Below are 18,767 nucleotides of genomic sequence, written 5' to 3'. Positions count from 1 at the left end.
GTTGACTTCGATTCTCTCCGTTAGGACCGTAACGCCACTATGCGTCGGTTATGCCAGTGTTGATAGAAGAAACGAGCGGTTAACTCCTATTTGAATCACAATACCAGACGTTGCAGAGTTTCTCCGCAGTTCGAGGGAACGCTGAGAAACTTGGCACATCGAGATCACGTAACGCTCGCGATAGTCTCTTCTTGACGTGGAGCCACGATTTACGAGCGACAGCTCTCGACACTGTGCTGATTATGCGAGGATTTTCCTTTCGTTTTGGTTGTTCTTTCCTTCGCAATTTCGGCGAGCAAGGCCATCGCAGGTGCCGTCGTGAAATTTCTTGTTGCGGCCCATGATAAATGGCCGTTGCAATCTACAGGGTGTCCCGAAAACACGTGCTCGAACTATGGAAGTATATTCTACTGGTTGTTGCGACGAAAAAAGGTCATGCGAACATAGACCCCCGAATACTTCGTTTAAGAGTTACGGTCTCTCGAAGTAATCACATCAGAGGTTGCGTTTCGAATAGAATGTGAAGTACGCGAAGGTGACTAATCAATTACGCAAGAAATTGTGGTTAGGTAATAGATAATAATCGGAACGACACTATCTGTTTACGTTTAGGCCTAACATAAACGGACATTTTCCATTAAAGATACCAAGCTTCCGTACTACTCGCGTTTGTTCGCTCGTACGTGAAATGGATACCTGTCATTTCAGCGTCTGAATAATAATGTGACACGATGCAGAGACTAATCGTAAACTAATACTGTCATTTCTATCGTTACTGATACTTGACTCTGATTGCTTACATTACGCTCGAGCGAGATTAGAGCGATATTTGCACTTTTGATACTCGGTTCGAAACAATCTCTGATGTGGAACTCTGAACGATTGTCTATGTGTGTATGTATCCGTTGAGTTACCACAATGGATAGAATGTATCGTCAAAGTTTGACTTTATTTTAGAAACACTCTTTACGCATCAACTGGTCGAAGAACATAACCTGAAATTATTACGATCGTATCTAAAATTATTTTCATCGTAGAAGTAGAAAAGAAAAAGGTAGTAGACAAGTGTGTAGAAGAAACGAAGACGTAGATGTAGAAAAGAAACGGGTATTGTTAGTATAGTTTTTTTTTTTTTAGCTTGGAGTTTTTCGATAAAACGAAAAATACACGCGAACATTTATTTCAACAGATGCGTCAGATTCGCGGAATATCAATTCAATGTACATAGGTCGTATTCTGATTATATATATATGCTCCCTAATACTGAGAGCTCTTAATATGATAAATTGCCTGAACGCGGTATATAGTAGTAACTGACCTGTCTTGTTCAAGACCATTAATGATGCAAGCAATTGCCACCCAGATGCGTTAGAAGAAGACCGACATTTCACTCCCGGCTTATAAACCTAGTTACGACACACACTTGACCCTGTTAATCGTGCGATCCCTCCTGACAATTTATACAACGTGTAATATGTGGGATTCACTTCGGGGATTTAATGCGTGAAAATAATGAAACAGTTTCGACACACGCATGTTCCATTTGATATTTCTTCTAAGTTACGATACTTTGTGTGTACAATTGAACGCAAACTTCTGAGGAATTCTTATTATTTGGACAAAGTATCGAAGTTGGGCCAATAACATTATAACCTGCACGTTGTATACCGATACTTACATGTATACTTATTTTTACTTTCATTCAATATTATTTTTTAAGATTGAATATTTCATTTCCTTTTGTACACAATTCTGATATAATAAAAATGTATTATTATTATTATTGTCACGTTCTGTAAACAATGGATTTCGAATAACCCTACAAGTAAAAGTTCAATGGATCTAAGACCACGAATAATGTTTGCGAAGTAAACACTAAAATCGTACGTAATATATCGAGAACTATTTGTAAACAATTGTGGTTCGTTACTTAGATTCAGCTCGTGGAAAGAATTACTGCATCGTGAAACTCGCTGTAACTCAGAAACAGGATCAAACACTACACGTGTTTATACGAACTTATTTTATTTATTTTAATGGGCTAAATTCCAGCTTGGAGTGCGCCTTTGATCTTTTATCACCATTCAAAAGTAATTTACATAGAATTCTGTCGATGGCAAATTAAAGCATATCGTAGTAATTTTAGGTTATGTTCAGGCCAGTAATGTATAATAATAAAGAGTAATAATATGGCGTCCAACCAATGGAATAGGAAGTTTTGTAATTATACGCCGTTCCGAAGGTTCGCGTGGTTCATTAAAATAGAAGCAGAAACCAATCGCGACGTTCGAGCGTTGAACCTTTCGCGGGCAGGCGGTGAGGCACCGGAAGCCTTTAAATTATACTCGCGATCATGAATATAGAACGAGGCAGTTCCGCGAAAGTGAAGGAGAAATCGTTGATGGGACATTTTAACGTAACGAGCGGTTCCATTGGAGAAACGTTAATAATAACTAAACTTTGAATAACCAAGACCTCGTTTCGTCGTGTTGCGATATCGAGAAAAGCGAATAAACATCGCGCGCTTCGTAAAAGAAGATACCCGGAAAAATTGGGGACAGGAAAAGAAACTCGAAACGGAAATCGCTATATACGTACATCTTCATTGAGTAATTCTTCCCATCGTGTATTGTCTTTTGCAAATTTATCGCTATCGCAATTATTTGAACTTTGTAGCTTCATAACCTCAATTCGATCAAATTTTTATCTCGAATACCGGTCTACGATTTTTTATAATTTACATACATTTAATCTGATACCTTCATTTCGATTAATTCGAGGTAGAGTTCGTACATAGCTACCAATTATGAACACTCGTTAAATTTTTAGATAGTGTCACTTCTTCGAACGTCATGCCATGAAAAATGGCACCCCGGTACTCCGTAACATTAGTGTCGGTCGTATGTAAATAATGGCATCAATATGTTTGTTCATATTTCGTATTATTTCCACACGACTGATAAGACGTTGAACTAATTGGATATCTTCGGTTCACGTTTTGAATCTTTCAGACGAAACTTGTCGAGCTTCCCTCCCTAATTTGAGGTTAGAACAATATCGTTCGATCGAATATGGCGATCCTTGGTCGAAGAATGTCGATACCAGTTTCTCTGTGAAAGGAGTGATGCATCGCAGTCCATTGTTATCAAACCAACTGTCAGCCGTACGTCCAGAGGAAATCAAACGCCAGCATGCTCATCGACTGTACCTATTCAAGTTTCCGGCGGAACTACGGCGTTTCGGGTACCATTAATTACGCCCATTGAGGCTACGCCGGTCAATTCTAGACTGCGTGTTTCTCACGCGGTGTCTAGCGCAGAAGTGATCTAGACCTTGACTCTAGTGGGTATATCCAGTTGATAATGCTCGCACGGCGGCTAACAGGCGGATATGTTGGCGTTTCGCGATTGAGATGGACCGGGAGGAAACGGACAATAATGGCTCTGGCACGAAGCGTTTTGCGTTCGCGAATGCACGCGAACGTCGCGAAGAATCGGAAAACCTCGGTTGTCTGCGGTTTGGACACCGCGATGAGGCTGGACCTTGACAGAGATATTCGTGTCGGCATAGCGTGGGCAAAGTGACGAGGTTATGGAAAAATTGGCCCAACCACGCGACAAAATTCAATTCAACGACTCGGTAACATTCACGGTGGTAATCAACATTTCGTTCGATATTCTTTAACCCTTTGACTGTATGTGAATGGCTCGAATTGAATGATTGCAGCGATGAATTTGTTTTGAACTTTGTCGGAATTACTTACTTTGCATTCGGTTATTGTTTCTCATTATTGTACGAGTTTATTTTAATATAATGAAATACTCGGTTTGTTTTTTACGCCGCAGGAACTGCGCGAGGACTGTAAAATGTTTGTAAATTGTTCCATCGAATTCACTGATGAGAAAATCATTTGTGTTATATATTTTCTAATTAATTATAATATATACGTATTTATTTTATTATATACGTTGCTACTACTATCGAAACATGTAATCAAACATGAATATGCAACAAAAACTTGTATACGTTGCCGAAGAAGCTTACTTCTCAAAGAGTTAATCTTCTAAACTGTTTCGGTGATAGAGGTATTTATCTAATGAAAGAATAGTTGAATTGAAATTGTTAAGAGGTTAGTCCAAAATTGTTGACAATGTATGAACAATGAAACAGGAAATAGAGAGCAACTGACAATTGTCGGGTTCTGGAGATTCATAATTGTTTGTTCAAACTGGTTTGGTCACTTGTATTCGGAACAGGTGATTGACCTAACCGTGTTGGTAAAAGTGTGGGTATAAGAAAAGAATTAATAGAAAGCTCAAATAATACTCTTAACCTTGAGTCTAAAAACGTTATGGCAGTTTTTTGCAGACAGAGGTTTGCAATTGATGACACGTTATTTTAAGTTTGCTTGTCATGCAGTTTAATTCTCCAATTGCATTGTAACCGTACGTGAGAATAAAGGAGCAGTTGTAACAAAGTAAACAAAAGTAACTGCATACACAATTGATTGACTCATTCGCACGTTCCCATGACATGCTTCCACCAGTATTACTATTTAGTAAACTCTACATGAGAGAACACTGAACAAATAAAAAATAAAGCTTCGACGCGAATTAGAATTTCATCGCGTGCCAAGTATCCATAATATTAACATAATAACGACAATTTTCATTACCTACTCTACTGTGTGAATGTAACTTCGCGCGGTTAAATGTATTGGGCGCTATTAAAGGCTCGTCGTCAGCCACTTTGAAGCCATTATTCGAGATTGGGACACCTGCATAGTCGGTGAAAATTAGAGTTCGCGATTAAATGGGTTCACGTTTATCGCGAAATCGCCTGTCGCGATTGGTGTTGTCGTCCGGTTTGTGTTCGAACAAAATCGAAGCTCTATTTGTTCCACGTTTACAAAATATATCCTACGTTCACGATCGTGATACTTGCTGGATCATTTTTGCCTAGCGTCGAACATCCAGCTTCTCAACCTTTGCGGCAGATCAAGTCGGTTCTATTATTTCAGACAATTTCTAGGTCTAACTTTACATTTGGTATACTCGGAGAAATATCTTTTTCTACTGGTTAGCTTTTTCCAACATTGAACAGCTGTTCGGTGCAAACAGAATATCAAGTTAGCCCCTTATCGCGAAGTCTCGCCACAAGCTAGACCCTTATTGCACAGTCTCTCGTATCTCGATAGCTTTAAAGTTATCTGTACCTACCGACTGACAAGTTTTAAGTCCGATTTTGTGTTTGACATCTAGGATAGGGATTATGAAGTCTGTACGAGAGATTCTAGCGCAATGTCTTTCCCGTACGTTGGCAGGTGGTTTGAGGCGATGTTATTTAGGTTGAGTTGTGACAGACACAGAATATCGAGAATTGCTAAGAGACAGGATGTTTGCGATTACATTCAATGTAAACGATGTTGGAATAATCTTTGAAAGCAACTCGTTTGAAAATTACTAAACTTTCTATATTTTAGGCAGTAAATAATACGAAACACCCTGGGATTGCATCGTAGCCAGTACGAATGAAAATGAAATCGTTCGACGATCGATAATGGTTGATTGTAATTTTGTTGGTGTTAGACCACTAATATAAATGAACACGCAATTTGCAGATGACTGAATTGAAATCGTATCGTCGCCATTCCATTAGTGTAAACGAGTACACCTAATTGAGTTTGGTTCGTTATAATGTAGTTTCCAAGCTAAAAGGTTTCTCATCAACTCGTTACATCAAACAGAGATCGATGATACAATCAATGCTGTAAATTAAACTCGTCAATTTGCTCGATCGAATATCATCGAACAACATTTTTCCTGTTGCTACAGTAACAAAGATTATACGTCGGGTGATAATCTTTCATCGCTGATATTTTCGGATAATTTGAAGATTGAAAAGTAGCGAAACAATTCTTCTTAGACATTTCAATACTACTTGAGTTTCGAGTTCTATGTACAATCGTAAAGATGACAGAATTTTCCCTCTGCGCCGCGTTTTGTTTCCGTAATTCCAGGTCAGATGAGTACTTACACATTATGTCTACATTCCCCGCTATTTGCATTTAACTTCGAATACCTGAGAGGCTGGCGTTTTTCGGGCAAGCTAAATATACGTACAACTTGTCTCGCCTGGCACTCCAACGAGTGTTTACTTTAATATTAAAGTATGCTCTGTCGCTCTAGGATAGGAAGATGTTTATGTGAAAAGTTTACTCGCTAGTCGTGCACATTCACTTCTTATAGGTAGGTCTTGGGTTACTCTTTTTATGTCGTTTCGTTTACTGGAATTATCCCATTATTTACTAATATGCTTTCAACAAACAGAGAAAGGTGTTTCTCTTATTTTAAAGTTTAGGATTGAAAGTTTTGCCGACTTATAATTATAACAACGCGATATCAGGTGAACAGAACGTTCAACAAAACGTATCGGATCAGTTTTGCAAAACTTATTGGATCAGTTCGGTGGGAAAGTTCAGAAATGGGAGAATTAAGTCGATCATCCTGTAGGCGCGATAAATTGTACGAATTAGTTTCGCGTTTGCATGTTTAATTAACTATATCCGGTCCACGCAACTATGGAAGGCGATAAACCTAAGCTCGACAAGCTTCGCGCTTTCGCCTTTATTTCACCTCACTTTTCTCACTCAGGTTCGGACAGGGCATACATCGGGAGAGGTCCATGTCTAACGAAGACAGTGTTTATAAACTTATTCGAGTATCGGTGAAATTTAGAGCAGTGACCGCAACTTAGAATAGGACCTAAAATAGACCTCTCGAATTGTAACAGGTAACAGGCGTAACTTGAACCGCAGAACCAACGTTCTCTGAACTCCTGAAATCAACATGTACGTTGACAACCGAGACTGGCAGTGCTCGATCTCTCCTAACAGCTGCAAGAACTTCAAAGCCGCGTTTCGAGAGGAAGAGACTATACCCTGAACCGTATTCCGGTGTCGAACATGCTTCCAGGCCGTGTATTCTGGAATGGAAGTCAGTGAGCCACCAGAGGAGGATGTGGACCTATCGCTGGGCAGGATCAGTACGACTTCCAGCATCGATCGTCTGTCAGAGTCGCTGACCACCACTGTCCGTGACACGCTGCAAGAGGTCAGCGACATCGGGGACTCTTACCACGTGGTCTGGACGGTGATAAAGGGTGTGGTGATCATCAGCATCATCGTGACCGCTCTGATAGGCAACGCGTTGGTGATAGCCAGCGTGAAACGTCACAGGAAACTTCGTGTACCGACCAATCGCTACGTAGTCAGCCTGGCAGCTGCGGACTTTCTGGTGGCGGTTTGCGCAATGACTTTCAACGCGTCAGTAGAACTCACCGGTCGTTGGATTTTCGGTAGGGTTATGTGCGACGTTTGGTGCTCCTTGGACGTCTATTTCTCCACATCCTCGATCCTTCATCTGTGCTGCATCAGCGTGGACAGATACTACGCGATCGTCAGGCCGTTGGAGTACGCAGCCATCATGAGGAGGATCACTGTGACCTGCATGCTGGGCAGCGCATGGCTTCTTCCAGCTTTGATCAGCTTCATCCCTATATTCATGGGGTGGTACACCACTAATGAACACCTGGAGAAACTCAGCAAAAATCCTGAGGTAGAGATTGGGTAATGGATCTGTTTGGTAGGGGATTAGTTGGAAACTGAGAGTGGAATTTTTTTCCTTGAGCACGTTGATTCTTGAAGATAATGAACCCATTTCATTGTTAATGTCTAGAGTGTACTGTTGGCCTGTTATTGGCTATTGTTAGGCCTTCTGAATGGGAATTGCGCTGAATTAATTGACGCGAGTGTTGTTTAGGGTGTGATTCGAGAACCTAGTTTTTATTAACGGTGCTCATTCTCGTAATGAATTAGTTATTACTTTATAATCTGTTATTCTGTCACTAGTTCTTCTTATTTTTCTCGATCATGGTCCTTTTGTTGTGGTGTATCGTATAGGGTTCAGTTACATAATGGAAGACCAATTCGTTGAATCTCGACTTTTTATCTTGCTTCTAAATAAAGTCGTTGAATAAATAAAATATTAAAAATAAATCGATAAATCGAATGTAAAAATTTACTTTGGGAGATATAAACTGAGAGCCTATCAGGAATACTGTTCAGACGAATACTAAAGTCAAGAACTTTACAGTATAATTCAATGTTTCTCAACCTTCTTGAATTAACGATACGTTTTGAATTTAATAAAATAAAATAAAAAATGTTTAAAATTACCACAATTATAATACATTTTCATATACGTTTCTGTATAGTAGATTCGGTATATTACAAATATAGTTTTGAAAAAGTCATTTATTTAAGTAACGAAAATTACGAAAACTATAATAAAATTCTAAAAATAAAAAATATTTCCGCGACACGCTTTTGGTACTCTCGCGATATAAAAGTGTGTCACGGCATATGGATTGGGAAACACTGGTGTAATGAATAAATATTGACATATTGATCATATAATAGATGAACTTTTCACTAAAAGATACTGATTTTTGCATAGAATGACTTTTAAAAATTAATTATCACTTTATAAATGCCTGTTTCCATTTTATGTTATGTGTTATCAAATCATTTATTTTTAATATTCTCAAAATATGTTCGCGACCTTAACATCTCCTAGTTAATAGAACATGAATTAAGTTCATATCTGTTTAGTTATCCAGGGAGGGTAGCCTTTTTGTTCTTCGAGTCGACCTTCTTCAAACTTCGAAGAAAAAAGTTCCTGAATAAAATCTTGAGGAGGAAATCTTTGCATTGAGATTTCGGTAATTTTAAAAACTGTTTAAAATTATTATTTACATTCCTTTTAACTGACCAAATATCATGTTTCGTAGTGTACTGATGTTTCGTTTTTTTTTTTCTTTTTTTTTTTCGAAAATCGTACGAAAATTAATTCCATGACTTTTCATTTGAATAATTGCATTTATTTCGTTGTGTATGGAGGTGGTTCGTAATTCGTACTCGTTTGCAACAAGCGGCATTGAATTTACTCGTGACAGTTGATAGAATATTTGATCGGATATTTACACTTCAATCGCGTAAGGTAGAATTTCAATTCGTGGAAAATTCAACGAGGAACGAAAGGAAACGATGGGCAAGATGAACGGCCTTTGGAATTTGCATATAGATGATTTATTATCTGTCTCTTATTCGAGCGTGCTATAAACGGAAACTGGGAATTAATAGCTTTAATAATTCTATGTCTAGTACATACGCTGCATCCTTTTATATATTACATTGTTGTCAAATTTTCTGGATCTATTTTCGATCATCCATCTTCTTCGTTGTCGTTAGATTATGTATTTTGTAAATATTCAATGCAAGCAGCCAGTTTACAAATAAGTTATTAAAACGTCAAGCTTATAAATTCATCCCGGTACTGCAAAATCTGATCAATTTTGAAATATAATAATGGTAATAATCCAACTGAAGCGTAATATCAAATATACACGATACGTCTCTTGAAAAGTTAAAATTTATTTTATCAAACGAAATCTGTGTTTTATTGCTGTGAAAATAAAATTCTCAATTATTATTAAACTAATTCCTAAGATCCTCGATTGTTTGCAAAAAATATGAGCTACTCTAAAATTAATTTCTCGTATTCACATTATTCGAATAATCGTAATTGAAATTGGTTTTCTTCGTTTAAAAAATTGTTAAAAGTGTGTCAACAAGCGAAAGAAATATTTCTACTAATAATCCTTTAAGAAAATTCCCCTCGTATCTAAATTTGTTCAAAGAAATGTGATTTGCCTTAAAGTGGATTTCGACAGCTTCTCGTTCGTGCACTATAAATGATAACCCGACTCACGTACTTAATTCATGAGAAAAGAATGAAACTACGAAGTGCAAAATTGATTCGGCAAATTTCACGAGTGTTGAAAAATTGCTATGCTTCTTCACCTTCATCGTGTTTCAAGTGAAATGGCGAGCATCTTCTCGACTTTTGTAGCGTAATTCTTCTTGTGCAACACCGCAGCCAGCATAGTTTCCAAACAACACACACAGTCCTTTATTATAACCGAAGTCATACTCCGTTGTTTTATAGCTCTTCATCCGGTATTCAACAACTTTATTCAGACATTTCGTGCGTATGTGTATATACAGAAACACATTCATACGTATAATTTCACCGCGCGAAATTGCAGTCGGAATGGTATTCGCGTCCGATGGAAGGTGGTGTTAAATTTATTACTTTCCATGGGAATTTCCTCGAGAGTTTCTCGAACAGCGGAGCAGCGCCATTCCTTCAAACTATCGGAATATAACCGTCTAAATCTTTCTCATTTTTTTCTGCAGTTTCGTTATCTGCAATTTTTATTCGATTACTGATGAATAGAATTAATCATATCACTATGAATTTGAATTTTTTCATGATCTATAAATTTGTCGTTGTTTCAAATTAACGAAAAATGGAACAATAATAATGGTCGACAATAGTATAATTTAAATAATAATATTATATTTTGATGTTACATTAATATTTTTATCGAATTGAGTCCAAATTGAGATCGAAAATTATATACTATTTTAAATATAATATTAATTTAAAATATGCTTATATTGATAATTATCATTGTCCTATTTGTATCCAATTTGATAAGCAAATTTTCTAAGAATAATTTTAATGACATATAACAAAGTTTTTGTAGTGTCATTTTTAATTCGATTCCTTTCGGTTTTGCTCTTTTTTTTTACTTCTGTTTTTAATTTCCTTGATCCCATTATTAATTTCTCTTATTTTTATTTTCAATCATCATCCATATAGGCAGCAACTATACTGTGTTACGAGATTTACGGACGAGAAGGAATCGTCGATAGCCTGGATAGAGCTTACAATTAGCGATTAGAGCAACTCGTTCACAAAGGGGAAAATCCGGATTCGAATCTCGGCTTAGCAATCGATCGGTCGATTCTTTTTCTGCTGTATCCTCTTAATTTTTAATGACTGGATTCTATTTCCGTCAGATTCCCTCTGTTAATTCTTAGTTATAACATCCTTGCTGAATCAATTTGTGTACCTCAAGATGACGCCAAATAACTTCAAAAGGATCCAAGGTCGAATTAGAGAAATAAATCTAAATTGACCAGCTTGAAATTTTTTTTAAATACGTAACTCGAAGCTCAAATAGAAATACTTAGAAAGAACTAACGTGGAAGAATAATCTAAATATAACCAAAAAAATTTGAAACACAATTCACAAAAGCATTCAATAAACTCTCAAATAATATCAAACAATTTTACACAAAAGGATTCTAGAATCCAAGCTTGAATAAATACAAATGTAAACTGGCTGATTAAAAAATACTCGTACATAATATTCATAAATATAAAATACAAAAAGAATTACCGTCAAGAACCAACCTAACCTATACCGCGTTCATCTTAAATACAAAGTGCAAGTAAACAAACTTAAAAGTTATTATTTCCGTACTCGAAGAGTAATATTGTTATTTCGAGACTAAAATTTTCAACAGTTTTCTAATCAATACCGTGTCATTAATTTTTCGCACAATTTGTGATATTTTCTTCTATATTGAGACACTGCGTATAATACGTGTCTACTTGAAACACGTGTGACACGTCGACACATCGGTCCGATAGATTTCAAATCGTTCGACACTTTGTTTACATCCACTTTGTCTTTAACCTGAGCGGATAATCGATCGACGTAAAAATAACGTTGATTCATCGAACGGATATGAAAATACTCTCTTGAAATTCACCGTCGAATTTCGCTGAATCAGATGTGCGTGTTCGTGGTGAATCAAGTGTACGCCGTGGTAAGTTCCTCGGTGTCGTTCTGGATACCCGGCCTCGTGATGATCGTGATGTACTGCAAGATCTACAAGGAGGCAGTGCGTCAGAGGGAGGCACTGAGCCGTGCCTCCAGCAATACCGTCCTAAATAGTGTTCACTTGCACCGTGCGTCCACCTCCAGGCATCATTCCAGGGCATCTCATCAATTATTGCTGCATCCGAGTGATGCCAGCGATTTTGGGAGACCTATTTCTTACAGAACCGCCGCGGAGCTGAACGTGGAGAATGGTGAGTGGCAAATAAAAAAAGAAAACAAAGAAACGCGTTCGTGTGGGAATAACTAACGAACCGTTACGTCCGAGTGATTAATTTTACGTTAAGTTTGCGCAACGCTCCATTCCTGATTCGTTTAACACAAAGAAATCGATCAACAGAGAAATCAACAGAGTCTGTGTTTATTATGTTTACGGTATTCAAATGAAATTTCATTCGCTTGTTTTAAATTTCTGCCACTAGACCTCTCCTCGTGTTCAAGACCGGATCAATATTTTCCAAAGTGAGAACTTTCCTTGGTGTGGAGGGGGGCGATTTTTATTCTTAAATAAAGCTTAAGGACGTTGGTTTACGAGCTCTCTTTGTTTCGAGGATTGGTTATCTTTTTGGTGGAGGTGGAGGGGAGAGGTTTCCTTTTAAGAGGAAATTTTTTAGAATTGAATTGTAAGAATGTATTCTTCTTGTATCGTTTTAAACCTACCAATTACGTCGAGAGCAGAAATTTTCATCTTTTTCAAGTAAGGATTCCCAAAAAATTTGATTTAACCAGGACTGTCGAACTTGTAACACACGGGCAAGATACGGCTTCTACTCGACTTGCGTGTTATGTTAAACAACTCCTACCACTCTACTCGACTGATATAGTTTACAACAGTATAAAGTTACCGAAGTAGTTCTGTCTTTGTCTCTTACTCTGGACATGGTTAATTTTGTCAAGTGGTGGGGAAGCTGATTGACTAAAAGTAGGATTGTCAAGAACCAATGGAAAGGAACTTACTGAAAATTTCAACCAGTAGTGTTCAATGTTAATACACATAATTAGAAAATAATAATAATTACGTTCGGTTTAAAGTAGTCGATAATTAACTCTTTAATTAAAATGTCAGACAACGGAAGAAGTTTCCCGATTATAATGAAAATTGGAACAAATCAAACGGACACTATTTTTACTTTTAATATTTCTACTCCTATTGGTTAAGAGTTTTATTTGTTTTTACTAGCTTGACTGTGTTTGTCTCTTTCCCACTGTTACTGAAACGTGATATTTTCAACGTGTGTGCGGGTTATTTACCAAAGACCGCGAACGAGAGAAAAGAGAATATTGTTACGTTGTAACTGTCAACGATCGTTTAGAACCAAAGTTTTCCGCACTATCCGAAATACACGTTGAAATACCTCTGGTTCTTGTTTTGTTGTAATTATTTGAACACATTCACGAAATTCTGGAGCTTTTCTATTTTTAGATTGCCTCTTGGAAACCTATTGTAGAAGACATTTATTAAGTGGGTATTTTGAAACAACAATGGTAGAAGTAGACAATCGTTGAAAACCGAAAATTACTTGTTCGAATCATTTTTACTTATTATTTTTTGCTGTCTTCCATTTTTAGATTTGATCACGAAAATGTACTACCATTGGAATTCAAAATTTTGTAAAAAATTCTTAAAAATTATGAACCTTCTTCTAAATAATCATTAAATAGAAATTTTTTAATTGTGTTAAATAATAAAAAAAAATCGTATTACGTAATGATCGAAATTATCCAATACCTTGAGTTTTACTCAAATAATACTCTTATGAAATTTTAATAGATGACTAAATCTGTTTACCTTGCATTTTCTGATACTATTTGACTATCTTCCAAATAAAAATTATAAACATTCTTTATAAATAAACTTCCATACTGAAACAAATTTATAAACAGCTACTAGTAGAATTTCCTATAATAAAGCTTCTGTTTCTAAGAATGTTACATGCATCTTTCCCCCCTCCTTCTACACATACACACACACACACACAATCTTACTTTCTATTAAATAAATCTTCATGACAAATTTTGTACATCTTTACTCAACAGTTTCTTCCAAGATAAAATTTTCTGTACTGAAAATTGAAATCTTAATGATTTTTTATCGATAGAATTTATTTTAATAACTTTTACTTCCTTGAAATCAAACTTACAGACTTCTCCGATATCACAATATTCGTTCTCTGAATATCGAGTCTGTATCTTCAACGAAGTAGTTTCTGCCTTCCAAAGAGCAAACTTATCCGATAAATTATGTGCACTTTTCGTTTAACAGTTTCTTCGGTAATAAAACTCCTTTTTTACCGAAAATTTACTGCATATTGAATCTCCCAATTCTTTTTCGGCAATGGGGCTCCTGTTCGTGACGAATGTTCTGTAAAGAGGGCATAAATAAAAGTCGAAAGACTTTGATGGTTGAATCGAAATCGAAGCGAAGGAAATACGAATAAAGAGAGCCGTGGATCACGCAAAAACTCTGCGGTTGTCTGTAACGTTCGCTTCCATTCGGCATTCGTATCGTAAAAACGCGTTTAAGTGCAGCCAATTACTGCGGGCAAAAATTACACGCGCTCGTAATGATCGAGATCGATGCCGTATGTAATTTTTCTGCCATTTTCAATACCCGTCAAGGTTATCGGTAGTGATGGTCTTCTCGTTCTGGCTGACCGATTTTTGAACAAATCAATCATTTCTTTTAAACCAATCGTACGATTTACGACGTTACTTAGAATTACGAACTCTTGAAACGAAAGGTTTAAAAAATGTAATAAATTTGTCGAGTTTCATTTTAACGAGGTACTCAATCGTAAGAAATAATTCAGGTATGTGGAAATGTCTGTCACCGAAATATTCAATGAAATAATCACAAAACTATACAATTATTCAGCTTGGAAAATTATTCTTATCCAGAACGGTTATTTGTAGCAAAATTCCGTATTAATTCAATTACTTGTAATTAAATTTTATATTCAAATTTTTGGTCAAAATTAATGTTGAAATCTTATCAGAAGTAAAGAACATTCGTTATTTTAATAACCTTGAATATTTTAATCTCTTGAGAGATTCACGCATGGTTGCATTTAATGGCTGACTTTTAAGTTATTTTTAATATTGCAACATTGAAGTAACCACCAAAATTATGCATAAGTATTCGTAATTAAATTTTCCAATGATATAACAAGACAATGTCGTTAAAGTATTTACAATAATTTTAATATGAAGTCAAATTCACGAATAATGAAAACTCTGTTCGTAGGTTAAAAATTTGTAGAAATTATCAAACCATATTTTTGATCCTTAACAATACAATAAAATATTTACAGTATGTATACTAATTTACATTTTACGCATAATTGGTTTTCTCGTTTGATTTATTTGTGTTAATCTAGAAGATAATACTCTGATATTATTGTTCAAACCAAAAAAAATTAAAATGATTCTACAAATAAATATATAATATTCTTCGTCCTCGTGTTCATTGGGTGTTTAACTGATATTTCTAATTTTTGAAACATTCTTTAGAGGTTTCTGGTATCAACCTTAATTTTTTGAAACTTTATACTACAGTTTAATTTCCTCGGTTTGTATTACATTCTTTATATTATCAGATCGAACAACTTTCGAAGCGTTTTAAGTCTATCGCTGAATCTCTGACCAACTTAATTCCGTAGAGAGACTTCACGGTAATTTGTCGGACCGATGAGTAAAAACGGTCCTTGGTACGACGTTCAAGGATAAACTTTGAGTCCATTGGGAAAGGAGTCGAATGAAAAATAAGTGATTCGCTCAGGGTTTGTGACTCGACAATTAAACAGTATTTTACACATTATCGAGACCTGAACGCCTGTTACGTTAAACGAATAGCGAATCTTTTATCAGAGCAAGCAAAATTTTTGTGTAAAACTGTGTTTAAAGACTGTGTACGAAAATATAACTAACAAAAGAGAATAATAAATGTTCATTAATGTTTCCAAATCCTCACCACCACTTGTAATCTTGTAAAATCTTAACTCATTAAGTACGAGGATCCTCTATGTGAAGAATATTCGGAGTAAAATTTGTCTACTGTTATAAATAATTATTTGAATACCGTGCAATGTTCAATGTACATACTTGATACCAAAAACGAATAATATTGTACTATAATTATTGTACAATCTTTTTTATAATATATCACGATTCAAAAAATATCACATTCGAAAATTTATCCAGATTGTAGGTAAGGAAACTAATTATATTTTACATTATTATGATTTTTTACAAAAAATGTTTCTGGGTGTTTCTTATTATTTAGCATTGTTTGTTATTGTACACTGTGTGCTGTACAAGCGTCATAATGTTATTAGAAATTTCAAACTGTTCTATTTACGCGACACGTTACTTGAAACAGGAATTTTTCTACGAAAAAATGAATTCTCCTGCTTAAATGCAACATGTGTAGAAAAACAATTTTTCTACAAATGATTCAATTTGGTACTTGATAGGTTCAAAGAGAAAATTGAAGCTAATGTTAAGAACAACCTCAGTCTGTTTAATCATTTCCGTTCGAACTAACGGAATTCATTGGACTGCTCTATTAATCTTTCGAACTATTGAATTCCACGAGCTTATCAATTTGAGAAAGTTTCGATTGTATGCAAATCTAGCAACAAATTCACAGAAATGCTCAAACTATTTCAGGAAGGAATTACAATTCGATCTCGAGACTCATCAACGACGATAATGAGTGGTAGATTTTTTTTTACGAAACATCTGACGAAGATGAAAAGGTGGCTCAGGAATGAAAGATTATATCTCAAAGATGACCAACCGTCCATTCGAATGAGGCCGAATGATCAGTGACTTGGAACGAAAATTTTTCTTATCGCTGGAGATCGCAATGCGCAGGTGTTGCGAAGAAATAATTGTCGCAATTTGTTACTAAAGCGTACGATGGGTCTCTAAATCGAAGCTTAACTCAATTTTCGTTTTTGTCTTGACCATTGAAGCAGTGGAGGTCCATGTTCCTTTCAATTTGCTTCAATGATGAGGTAAATTGTTTGGACGTTCGACATAGTAGCGTTCAACGTCAACGAATATTTAATTCTCGTTTGTAATACCAAATTAAGAAGACTATCAATTAGGTAATTAATGTCACTCTCGTGGAACTTTTCTTTAATGTTAATTTACGAGTTGATTTAGGTTTTTAATGTTAATTTAGGTAACTTACGAGAGTGTGTATTTCGAATGGAACTATTATAAATTAAGAGTGAGCTTATTTGTGAAGTCATACGAATTTCACGAGAATTTAAAATCAAGTAATGTCAAAAATACCCTAAACATGGCTCTGAAGCTTGAGTCATAGGCAAAATAAAAGAAAAGGAGGATGTTAAAAAATAGTCATTTTTGGCATCGTTTGAAAATGACAAATTCATGCAGGATCTTTTAGATCTGTCTCCCATGGAACAAAAAATATCTTTATCACTGTCTTTAATGTTAATTTAGGTAACTTACGAGAGTATGTATTTGAAATGGAACTATTATAAATGAAGAGTGAGCTTATTTGTGAAGTCATACGAAAAAAGATTACTAGTATACATTATACAGAATATCCCTTAAATCGTGGTACAATCAAACAAGATGTGATGATAAAAATAAGTAGAATACTCTGTAATGTTAAAGTGTGAAATATAGTTTTTGCGCGCGAGAAACGTTTGAGAAACCGATTTTGAAAATCTGTCAAGCACATGTGTAACAATCATAAGTTTGAAGGACTTCTGTTTCTACTCGTGTTTGTATTTATAAATAAAAAAAATGCAATTCTCTGTTTCCTGCTACTGTTACTACTTGTTTATCGTCGATCTGTACTAACAGTCTTTTATAATTTTTGTATTCGATTAGAATGATTTCATAAATAAGGATAAGAATATTATCTTTTAAGATTAATATTTTTTTAACGAAACGACCGTATGAAATATCGATCGCGTCACTGCATATACAATTGTGCATTTTGAAGTAAATTAGTATGCAGTCCTTGTAGCACATTACATGTACTTGTTTAATTTGTCACTGTTTTGCTAACTTCACCTTCTATGTTACTACGTATTCGTCGACCATCGCGTAAATCATTACTTCAAACAAACTGAAAACAAAAAACACTTTCAAAAAGATTTCGCTTTGTTCTTGCAATTATGCATCTCACATGATAGCGTTCTCTATATAAATAATTCGTAGCAGACACATTGTCATTGCATGTTTCTAAACAAAGGAGTATGCCCATGTATTCTTAAGTAGTTTAGACTAAAAGAAAATAACAGTACAGATTGACTGTAAGTATTGTATTAATAGATAGTAGCAATGACATTGTCCGTGTTTATAAATATAAACATAAGTCGAAAAAGGGATCCTTCAACTCGATACAATTAATACATTCTATATAAACATACATGTATCTCTATATTTATTCTATACTTTCTAATATTTTTTTACAAATTTTTTCTGTAGTTTCGACTTATTTTTTCACGAGAAATAACTCGGTTCCATTTAAAATATGGATTTTAGTATTTTTCTAAAATATATTCGTACTTTGAAAGTTTCCATTAAAACAGATAAGGGTGAACACTTCAAAACAAAAGTTTTACTTTCAATAGAACTTATGGAATACAGAAGTAAAAATTGTTCTAAAATTGGAACAAATATTTTGTTTATCAATATTACAAAAGTTCTGAATTATTGTTACGGAATACTTAAAAGTATTCAATGAATAGTATTACGACAATATTAAATAATAATTAGAGTTATTTACGTTGTTTCCGTTACACAAGTTATCGTTGAACGATCTTTTTTAATACTAAAGTTTATTGATAATTTAGTTTAGGATAACTGTCTATTTCGATCCCTATTGTACATATCTGCATATTAAACTG

At 35.3% G+C, this 18,767-nt stretch overlaps 1 protein-coding gene across 11 annotated transcripts in view; it reads left to right on the top strand.

Moving 5' to 3' along the window:
- LOC143145143 (octopamine receptor beta-1R) overlaps positions 1-18,767 on the top strand; it is a 78,191-nt gene that overhangs the window by 11,991 nt on the left and 47,433 nt on the right. For 10 of the 11 annotated variants that reach the window (XR_012991690.1, XR_012991689.1, XM_076308675.1 and 7 more), the window contains 2 exons: positions 6,793-7,616; positions 11,768-12,068. Coding sequence is in view for 9 of the 11 variants with exons in the window: in XM_076308675.1 (XP_076164790.1) it covers positions 6,990-7,616; positions 11,768-12,068 (928 nt within the window). In the remaining 2 variants the exon portion in view is untranslated. Of the gene's footprint in view, positions 1-3,636; positions 3,655-6,792; positions 7,617-11,767; positions 12,069-18,767 lie in introns of those variants that run through there. The other variant, XM_076308989.1, reaches the window with a different exon arrangement.

This window comes from Ptiloglossa arizonensis, chromosome 1 (genome assembly GCF_051014685.1).
Source record: "Ptiloglossa arizonensis isolate GNS036 chromosome 1, iyPtiAriz1_principal, whole genome shotgun sequence".
NCBI lineage: Eukaryota > Metazoa > Arthropoda > Insecta > Hymenoptera > Colletidae > Ptiloglossa > Ptiloglossa arizonensis.
Note: the sequence above shows the minus strand (reverse complement) of the source record. Positions and strands in the feature narration are given on the sequence as shown.